The following is a 10906-nucleotide window of genomic DNA, read 5'->3' on the forward strand; positions in this document are numbered from 1 at the left end:
CTCAAATGAAAAAAAAAATACAGCACTCTTCAAGGAAAGCAAGAATACATTCCAACCAGACACGATGGAATTACACACTTTTAATACACCGAGTGTATATTAATCTCTAACAAACTAATAATGTGGAACTTTTTCCTGCCCACCCCATCCCCATTCGCATTTAGCAAAAGCACGTGGCAAGGCACTCAGATCACACTGTCAGCAAAAGCTAATTGGAAAATGAATTGGGCTGAAAACTGAAAAGTTTTCAGCGCTGAATGCACATCCTCAGCCCTTACAGTTCACTGTAGAAAACTCTTCTGAGTTTCTGAGTGGAAAGTAAGTCATCATTCTGTAAAAAAAACACATTTTTTTTAACCTGTAAAGTTTGGTGGCTGGATCTAAATCATGTGCAACTTAAAAAAAAGGTAAAAGTTTTACCTGTTTAAGTGAGGTGTGATTGAAAATGATCGCTCCCATTTGTCTCAAGCGAATGTGTATTAAATTCTGCCATAGTGCAGTCTGACTATTAATGACTGAATCCCTTTTTTTAACTTACAGCATCCGGGGGACTCAGCCAAAATACCAACACTGGGAAGGGATAAATCATCTTTGTAGAACTGTAAGAGACACTGTAAGAGACACTGTAAGGTAGGGATTTGCCGTAAAGGAGAAGGCTGTGATTCGATAGTAGGAGTCCTTCATTGTATTACTGCAATATTTGTAAACTAAACCTTAGAGGTTGTCACTATTAAAGTGCTGGCTGACTGTCAGCTGGCCTAGCAGGAAAGCTTTATATACACTTGTGGCTAAAATTTCTATTGTTCTTGGTCATGACAAAAACATTTTGCTTCACCTCACAATGATTGTTCTAGAGGTACCATGCTGTATAAAAGAACCACATTATTGCTGATCCTGCAAAAAACACCTGGATGACCAGTGTCCGAGTACTGTTTCTAGCTGAAACAAGGCAGTACAGTGAGACTACAATGTCTGCTGGAAACTGAATTACTAGAATTCATGTTCCTTTAAGACTTAAATATATCTTAACTGCACTACATTGGCAGCAAAGAAGAAAGCAGCTGTTTCTCTTCATTCTATAGGTATGAGAAAAAAGAAAACTGTTCTTAATCTCAAGGATGATTATTCTCAGAGTGATCTGAATGCTCTGGGACTGATGGATACTGGGAAGTTCTTACAAGCCCCAGAGCAAATTTCCCTACTGGAAAGCTTCCCGTTGTTCATGATATCATGGTCAAATGTAACCAGAAATAAGAAACATTAGAAGACCATGAATTTTCTGAAATGTAATTATATGTTTTTCAAGTAAATTTCAAGTAGCAGGTTTTCATCTGTCTCCCCCAGCCTTTCCTACTAAGTCAATGAAAGAGCAAAATCAATCCACTTTAAACACAAATGTAAAAATACCCCTGAAATGTAGCAAAACATTGTATTGAAGTTTTGCCAGTTACCATCAAGTATATATAATATTATTCTGTGGAAACAGCTGATTTTAGAAGAACACATAACTGGAAGGGACCCTCCTGGGTTGGTTAAGTCCAGTCACTTCTGTTTAAAATACACCCCCCCAGAAAAGCTATTTAAAACATTAGGATTGTGACAGATGTGCAAAAGAAGTATTTCTGATTTGTTCTGACAGAGCTGAATACCTGAGGGAGGAGTTTGTGCTGGTTGAACATCACCACTACTGGTCTGCTGGAGTTGTGCTAAATCAAGCTTCCATTTTCTCTCCTTCAGAAAGTTTAAAATAAAACATTAACATTCTTGAAGTGAGAAGCTGCACTGTTCAGTGTCCTGGGGAGAAAAAGTAGGTGATGGCCTGGAGTCCAATATTCCATGCTCTATTTCCAGTTATACAAGTGGTGGTCATGAAATTGAACTACTTCAACATAGTACACCATTTTTTCTCCCCACTGTAATGATACTTTATCAATGCTTCCAGGTTTAAAAGAGCTATATTTCTGTATTCTAGCAAAAACAGAACTGCCAGAATTCAACCACAGTTTTCACAGAGAAGTGTCAAATCTGTAAATTGCTCTCAGAATTCCAAAACTCTCACATATATCTTTACATGCTTTATAACCCAGTTGCTAACCGTCTAAGTACTGCAGTCTGAATTGAAATTGATCTGCACTGGAATCAAGAGTTACAGGTTTGGGGGTTTTACATGGAACAGAGACCTATACAGAGATTTGGCGACAATTTTAAGCACTGCTATTCTTATTGGAAGCAATTAATTTAGTAAATTTACTAAATTTTCAGTTCTAAATAAGTTTCCAGGCAACATGCTCTTTTCATCCTTTCTTCCTCAGATTCTGCGGGATAACTGTGTAAAAAAATGGGAATTCCCTATATATACTTGTTTTGTTTGGCACTTGTTTCGCTTACAGGTGCCTGCAAGCATAGAGTCTTTCAAGACACAGAACCACTTGCTTTTTGATGTGATCCATTTCTCCACTCTTACATTAAGCCCCTTGTAACATTGCTTTTAGACTGTTCAGCTTTTACTAGTGGCATCTTTATTGCGTGATTGCCAAATACGCAAAGAAATAGGGAGACTGATCATCTATATTTCAATTATTACCTTTTTCAGACAGCCCTTAGATCAGTTGGTAAATACTGTATTTGTTTTACTGTAAACCCCTATGAAGCATTCATGTGCAAATAGCATTTTATATATTTATAATGTGCCACTACTCCTACTATATGTGCTGAGACTAAGAAGTAAGAATGAAGTGGGGGTTTTTACCCCCCACCTCTGTAATCCTGAATGCATGTAAATTCTGAAGAAATACTTACTTCAGTAGGATATTTTATTAATCTCTGGGAATGGTAGGTAGAGAAGAGTAGTATATAGATGCTGTCTTCAGCATCGTTTGAATAACACTGCATCATTTACTGGATTCCGCCACAACCGGGAATCCGGGAAGAAGACAGTAAAAGAACTTAAAAAAAAGCCCTGCTGAAAATAAACTCTTTTGTGGTTAAAAACCAGCCAGTTGGAACTGAAGCAGTGTTTTCGTAGGGTGGCAGAACAGTCGGAAAAGTTGTTGGATTATTTTTGGCAGTGGCCAGCATATTATAGCTCTATCATTACTGTTACTAAACTGTCAAGAGTCCACTGAAAGGGTTATTACTTTACTAGGACATTCTTGCAAAAATACAGCATACTCAGTCTGGTAGCATGAAGCGTTGGATTTTAGAACTTTGTTTGACCTTTCTGACACAGTCACATCACTGTAACTAGCTTAACTCCTAAATGCTTCAACCACACAGGTACAGTAAAACATGAGCCATGACCTACAGACAGCAGCAAATCCAAAGAGTGGCCAAATCATTGCAGAAGTGCTGCACAACATGATACAAATGAGCACGCAACACATGACTCCTGTGCCCTGCACTGCTTGAAAACGGGCTTGGAAGATTTCAGTTAGATTTTTAAAAATTACGTAGCTTGTATTTGGATCTTGGTAAGAGCCAAACCCAGAGGCTACAGTTACTGGCAGCCAGCTCCCCTGTGGACAGAAATTGTGCAGGTGTAAAATTAACCCAGGTCATGCTTTGGTGTTAGCAGCATGTTCTCCTTAGCAAATGCACTTGACTCTCCACACTGAATCCAGCAGGATCTTTTGCAGTACAGGAGTACCTTATACAACCCTTATTTACCTTATTAAATGGAACAGATAAGCTATCTAAATATTTAAGATTAATAAAATACTGTTTCTATCACTTTCAATGGCACTCATTAATTTACAAGCAGAAATGTACTCTACTGAGGAGTCAGTATGCTGGATTTAATTGGTGAGGAAAATAATAGTTTTCCTTTGATTTGGGGTCTATATGACTATTCACAATGTAATAATTAAGACTGGAGTTATTTCTGCCTTTACAATAGCCAGAGGACAAGCATTTAAGTATGTGCCTTCATGTGTCTGCAAGTTTTGTATCTTCAGCTCTTCTCAAATATCAGCCACAATCAGATAATTTTCTGCCAGCAAATGGCAATCTGTGATTCTCCTTCTGATTATCTACTGAATTGACCAAGAGATTTCCCTGCTGTTGGCAGCTGTTGCTTTCAGCCCATTGCTTTCCTCTTCTTCACTAGGCTTCAGCAGCTACCCTTATCTTCTGGCCAATTTCTCCTAAATCTCGGAGCAGGTCTACAGTTTATGTTGCCTCAATGAAAAGAGTATCCCAGCCAAATAACTCATTTGGACCTGCTTTGAATCACATACCAAAAAACCCCCAAAGTTTAAGGCATTTGTCCTGTGAACAGTCTTCAGATTGTCTCCTAAGCCAGGAAGACTCAAGTATGTCTCTGGCCCTCACCTGAATCCTACCCGAATACTAGTGAAAAAGGGAAGCCTGCCTAGAACAGAAACAGGGTAAGTCATTGTCTTTTCACCTCACCAGTGCTAGTTTGCCAAAGATCTTGATTAAGAGATTCCATCAGGTAAGGATGGAATTGGCAAGAATTGCAAGGACGTAAACCTCACTTGGTTTACCCCCTAAAATGTCATCCCAAGCTTGTCTCCAAGTTTCATTTCGTAAAGCATACTGATTTTCTGTTTTTTTCCTAAAATTGCAGGCATCCAGCACTGAGGCTGACCATTTGCTACCTTTTAGCATACAGTGTCTTTTTGCTCTGGCAGTATAAGAGCCTTAGAATTTTTTTTTCTTTTTTTCTTTTTCCATGTGTGAATGAAAGATCTCAGGCATCATCTCTTCACTGAAACAGACCTTCAGCAGTCTCTTATGAAATTGTTCAAGTGGAACTCACGTTCCAAACAATTAGCAGAGTCCAGTCGCTATCACTGGACAACCCATGAGATGTTTCATCACTCCAGTCTGCTGACCTGCACACTTTTTCTTTCCTCCACTCGCTTTCACTAAATGTGACCCTACTACAAAACAGCCCAGCCAACTTTGCAACTGCATTTCTTCACAGCTCAAACAGCGATGGGGGAGGCTAGAACTATCCTGTGGGTAGCTGGTATTTCATGTGGAATATTACAATCACTGACAACGTTACCGTATATGTTGACAAAAACTCAAAGGAGAAACAAAAGTTACTTTCCACTGGCTGTTCAGAATGTATGGTAGTATGCATGTTGGCAACCCTCCTGCAGGGTCTCTAAAGGACTTCCAGTGTTTGGGGCATCATAAGAAGAGAAAGCATGGGGCACGAACTGCGTAACTAAGACGTGTGCCTAGCAGAACTGTGGATAGGGCTATAGAACCTATAGATAGGTTCATGTCCTGCAGGTACTACAAACATCTCTGGTTTTGAGTGTTTCAGTGTTGATAATAGGAGTGCACCATTTTGAAGTACTGTGACAGAAAAAGGACACGGGGCTGGTGATGGTGCTGTTTAGACCAATCTGGACAACCAAGCAGAGCAGTCGCCGAGTTTTACATCGGCTGCATTTGCTGGCACACAATTTGTGGTGCCTTCAGTTGTAACCAGACTTGCTTCCCACACAAAGATGATGGGGGGTCTGAGCCCCCATTTGTCTATCACTACTGTGCAAACTGAGCTCACACAGTGACATCTGCACGTATTGCTCCACTATGCTGCATCACTCCTGTCTTTGGTGAGCCTGGAAGATGCCCGAGAGGGATCAGAAGCAGTGGATTGTTAACCACAGTCTGGTAAAGGTGCTGAATAAAGGTAGCTCTGTCTTACAAATGCACTGCTCTTGAAAGTCGAGAACTGCACTTTAGACAACCTCTACACCGTAACAGTCAAAAAGGCACAGTTCAGAGAGCCAAGCAAGTGGATTTTTTTGTCCCTGTACTCCTGCTATCAAGTGAGGAAAGGTACTGAAAACAGTTATTTGCTGGCTAATTGTTGAAACAAATACTTCTACTTCTAGGGGAACGCAGAATAAGCAACTCCCAGACTCAGCTACGCAGTCAAACTGGCCCGATGGCATGCTGCAGCCAACCCCAGCTCAGCGTCTGGATGAAATAAAGAACTTGCTGGGGGAGCAGTTTTTTGTGCAGTATACTCAGAGGTAAGCACAACACAAACATTCTTCTCAGAGCAGACTGAAATCATCTATTACCAGTATCACACATAGCCTGAACAGCTATACCAGAAGAAGTGTTTAAATTACACTTGACCGACATACAAGTGGGGAAGAGAGTTGTCATCCTGCACATAAAAAATCATTGGTCTGTCTTCTAAAGAATGAAGACGAGAGCAGTTTGCATTTAACACTCCTATTTTTGGAAAAGCATAGTTCTTTGACTTATTAAACAAGTTGCTTCACTGATACCCCCTAGCTAGCTATTGTCTGGCTAAAATGGGAGTTCCCACTTACTCTGTCTTCTTTTATTCTGTCTCCAGACTTCGTACCTTTTGTGGGGAATGTTTACTTATAATGACAGATGGTCCACTTAGAAGTCACAGTTCTCATTAAATGTCCTCTGTTTTAGTACAGGTTTTTTTATCTTTGACCTCGAAATGCCTGTGATACCCTTTGTGGCCAATGCTACAAACAGATACCCATGTACTACCAGCACTAGAATTGGCAGCTGTGCATCTCCCTGGAAGTTCAGGTGGCTGCACTTGGCATGCACTGTGAACACTTCTAGAAAGCACCATGAAAGGGTCTAGTAACTAAGTATGTACCAAAGTTTAGAAATAACCCCCCAAAATAGTCTGTAAAATACCTGTACATGTCAGCAAAAAACTCCACAATCCTCACAGCCTAAGGCACACCTATTATTTAAATGTTAACTTTTTTTGCTTGTGTTGTCATCAAGTCTAGTCCACTTTTTTAATCTGTCAGTTTCTATTCTCCACTAATTTAATAATTGATTAAAAGATTCAATTTTGAATCTTCAGGAAAACTACCAGGTATCCCAAATACATTTTGTCTGTGTTTGGGCCACACAACCCACAGAATGCTTTACCACAAGGAGCGGAAATAACAAGGCAAGTTATTAAAAAAAAAAAAAAAAAGCAAGCAGGTGAGATCTTTCTGATTTTGTTAATGGCCTTAAAGCAATAATCTTAGCATATGCAATATAAGAAACTCAGAGAAGGGAGATAAATGTAGCTGCATTTTAGAGCAGTGAATCTTGTATAGCCCAAAACCAGAAACAGCTCTTTGCTGACATTGCAATGTCTCTTTCCTATAGAAGGAAATAATAAAAAAAGGGTTTATGTATAAACACAATAGGTTGAGGCTGCTATTGGCATGTCTAAATTGCGCCTGGATTTTGTTCTGCAAACCTTTTCCATTAACATTTCTGTCGGGAAAGCTAACTCTTTAGAGATGTAATGAACCATCTGATTTTGATTTGGTTGTAGAACAAGGGGTTACTCTCTGAATTGTGCATAGCCAAGCTATTGAGCTACACCCAGCTCTATTTCCTTATACAGATGATGATGACTGCTCAAGCACGAGCAGCATGTGGGAAAGCAGCAACCCTCAGCCTTGTTTTAAGCAATTTAAAGTAGCTTTAGAACAGTAAGGATTTTCTCTGAGAGAGATTTGACTCTCTTCATCATCATTTTGTCCCCAATTCTCCATTCCAACTGTTGCACAGACCATGGCTAATGTGGCTTTTGGCCTTTCTCTTCTTTTCTCCCCTTGATGCAAGGACTGTAGCATCTTCACCCTCTTCAGTCACTGCCTTCACTTGGCATCTCCTGCTGATTTCTTAAATGCTTCCCAGCCCTGCACAAATGCTGCTGTTTATTTCATTTCAGCTCTTGTCCGAGATAAGACTATCCACAGAAGATCCTATGGGTCATCTTAGGGTTCTGCATTTTCTACAAGACTGTGCTCTAGCAAAGCTAAAGCCCTGGTTGAGTGCTTTAGTGCTGCTTGGGATTCCAGTCTGAGAAAGCTGAACAGAAAGAGAGAGGGGGAACTTCAACAGTAATTGACCCACACCCAGAAAAAACATTAAGACATGCTGGGAAATCACAGTGGAACTGCAGAGTCTGATTCCTTTTTTACAAAACCCTGTTTGTCCAGTCTATGTGCGGCTGCCTGCCTGCTGGCCGGACACAGTGTAATTCAGGGCCAGCTGAGACATGTCAGGCAAAACAAGGCAAAGAGACAGGGGAGGAGCCTTGCTTGGTAGTTTTTTTCTGTTTATACCCTGTCTCTGCTTATTAAGTCTTCACAGAGGAAATACAATGTCTGCCCTTAACTGCAATTTCAGATCATTTTTGAATGTCTCTTATTGCCAGGATGCCTGCTGCTGCTTTGTTAACCAAACATGTGGCTGGATTAGTCAACACATGGTAGTTACCTAACAAGCTATTACTGCTGCTGGTCTTCTAGCATAAAATTGTTCTTAGTAAAGTTTTAGACATTTGTCTTACACTTTTCCACACCCAAACAGATGTGCATATTCTCCAGATTGTAGGAAGACTAGCACTGGTGCTGGATCTGCTATGCAGTGACATTTGTGGAGCTTCTAGCTCATGGCACTCTGAAAAAAGGAAGGTGTTTCCCTGTACATAATTCCCAGTACTATGGCCACAACAGTTTTAGCTACCTTATACCCAAGATGCCAATCCAGAAGTACCCTGTCACCCATGGTGCTCCTATGTAATACCCATATTTGTCCTAATAGGCAGCTTGAACATGGAAAAATCCCATCTGCCCTTGTGACGTGTGATGCCTGAGCTCTTCTGGGAAGGAGCCTGGGCTTTATCTGCCCAAAATCAGCAATGTGGTGCGTCCCGAAAGGGCAGGTGGGATAGATGGAGGCTGCTGGAGGCTGCTGAGCCAGCCAGCGTGGTCGGGCCTGTCCACATGGCAGGTAAGCATGGCTGTTGAGTGTGTGATAATTGGCACGTTTCACTGGGGCTCCCCCCCTTCCACAAGTACAAGCTTGGTGGTCCCCACCCTAGCCCCAAGGACATCTCTGCAGACACATTAACTGAATGGACAGCTATTTTAGCCAAGGGACTGCTTCTACTCTCACTGCTCTGCAGGGTATTTGAAGCCAAGAGACCAGCCCTGGCCAAAAAGGTTACTGCAAAAATCGCTAGAGATTTTACTCCTGGGAACATGCTGTCGCCATATGGTCTCCACATTAATAACACCAAACAAGTGCTTCATAAACAGTGTTCTAATAACAAATACCAGAGGAATTAATAATAATCTAGCTATTATTTTCTAATGTTCTTGCTTTATTAAGAACACTTATGCTGTCTGAATGAGCTCTTCCGGAAGAACAACATCTGGCACCCACATGAATACCTGATGAAATCTGTATGATCCTGGGTATCTTATAAATTTATTGTCAGCAACAGCATCCGTTTGTGCCAGCATGCCTTACAGTAACATTACGTTTTTCTTTTGTTCTAGGTGCATAGCGTAATGTCCATGCTGTACTACACTCTGATTATAGCTTTTTTGATCGGCACACAGGCAGCTCCAAAGTCAGAGGACAATGCTCCACTGGAGTATCCTGCAGAACACTCCCTGCTCAATACCCACCGGAGTAACAGACACCACATTCCCAAGGCAGCTGCACAGACATTCCACGGCCACCATACTTGGACGATGGGTAGAAGAGAAGCTATAAATATCACCATGGACCCAAAATTTTTTAAGAACAGGCGTTTCCGGTCTCCTCGGGTGCTGTTCAGCACACAGCCCCCCCCAGCATCACGGCAAGGACAGAATATGGGATTTCTCAGCAGTGCAGTTTCTCTCAACAGGACTGCCAGGACCAAGAGGACCGCGCATCCCGTATTACACCGAGGAGAGTTCTCAGTATGTGACAGCGTCAGCATGTGGGTTGGGGACAAAACCACAGCCACTGACATTAAAGGCAAAGAGGTGACAGTGTTGGGAGAGGTCAACATTAACAACAACGTTTTTAAGCAGTATTTTTTTGAGACCAAGTGCAGGGACCCTAAGCCAGTCTCCAGCGGGTGCCGAGGGATCGATGCAAAGCACTGGAACTCTTACTGCACCACAACACACACCTTTGTCAAAGCGCTGACAATGGAGGGCAAGCAAGCAGCCTGGCGATTTATTCGAATTGACACAGCCTGTGTGTGTGTGCTCAGCAGGAAGTCAGGGAGACCCTGAGATGGATCTAAACCCCATGGCAACATCCTCCTACCCCCCTACCTCAGTCTGTAAATTATTTTAAGTTATAAAGGACTGCATGGTATATTTATAGTTTATACAGTACAGAAAGAACCTCATTATTTATTAAACTCTTTTGGAAACCTTTTGTGTTTTGCAATTTATTTACTGGCAGAACCCTTCAAAAGACATTCACCTTAGTCTCAATTCAGCCCTACAACTCTGAAAAGTTCCCAGGGCCATTGAACAAATCTTTGCTCGCCATTCTACAAAAAGAAAACATTTTTCACACAGTTTTCACACATATTCCTCTCTTCCACAACAAAAGAATTTTCCTCACAAAACCTGCCAGTTCACTGTGAAAGTCTTGTAGTTTTATTTTAAATTGAAATGTTTTGTCCAACTACCAAGAGACTGAAAAAGACCTTTCAAAACTTGCTTCCAGTTTTACTAATTATCCATAAAGATATTAATCTACTATAATTAATAATCTTGGTGAACTTCTGGTAGAAATACTAGTTCTTCATGTTGCTAGATAAATTTCTAAATAAGACCTTTAGTGCCTTTTTTTAAAATTGCCAAATTATTTTCACTGCAAAAATAATCTGTTCTGAATTATTTTGGAACATTCGTCTGCACAGGAGTAGAATCAAGATGTATGTATTTTTGCATTAAAATGGTATGTCACAGCTCATTAGTATGAGCTACATTAGAGTGATGGGGTTGCAAATGTCAATATACATATATATATAAAAAAGTTCATGTGGCTTATAGTTAAAATTTGAAAATTCTCTCAGGCTAGTATTTTGGCAATGGAGACTTGACATAGGAGC

At 40.8% G+C, this 10906-nt stretch overlaps 1 protein-coding gene across 2 annotated transcripts in view; it reads left to right on the top strand.

Moving 5' to 3' along the window:
* Positions 1-10217, top strand: part of NGF (nerve growth factor) — a 35384-nt gene extending 25167 nt beyond the window's left edge. The window contains exons 2-4 of one of the 2 annotated variants that reach the window (XM_075521910.1): positions 5877-6017; positions 8602-8790; positions 9342-10217. In XM_075521910.1, coding sequence (XP_075378025.1) covers positions 9354-10073 — 720 coding nt within the window. In that variant the 5' untranslated portion in view covers positions 5877-6017; positions 8602-8790; positions 9342-9353 and the 3' untranslated portion in view covers positions 10074-10217. The remainder of the gene's footprint in view (positions 1-5876; positions 6018-8601; positions 8791-9341) is intronic. The other variant, XM_075521909.1, reaches the window with a different exon arrangement.
* The last annotated feature ends 689 nt before the right edge of the window (positions 10218-10906 follow it).

This window comes from Mycteria americana, chromosome 20 (genome assembly GCF_035582795.1).
Source record: "Mycteria americana isolate JAX WOST 10 ecotype Jacksonville Zoo and Gardens chromosome 20, USCA_MyAme_1.0, whole genome shotgun sequence".
Lineage (NCBI taxonomy): Eukaryota > Metazoa > Chordata > Aves > Ciconiiformes > Ciconiidae > Mycteria > Mycteria americana.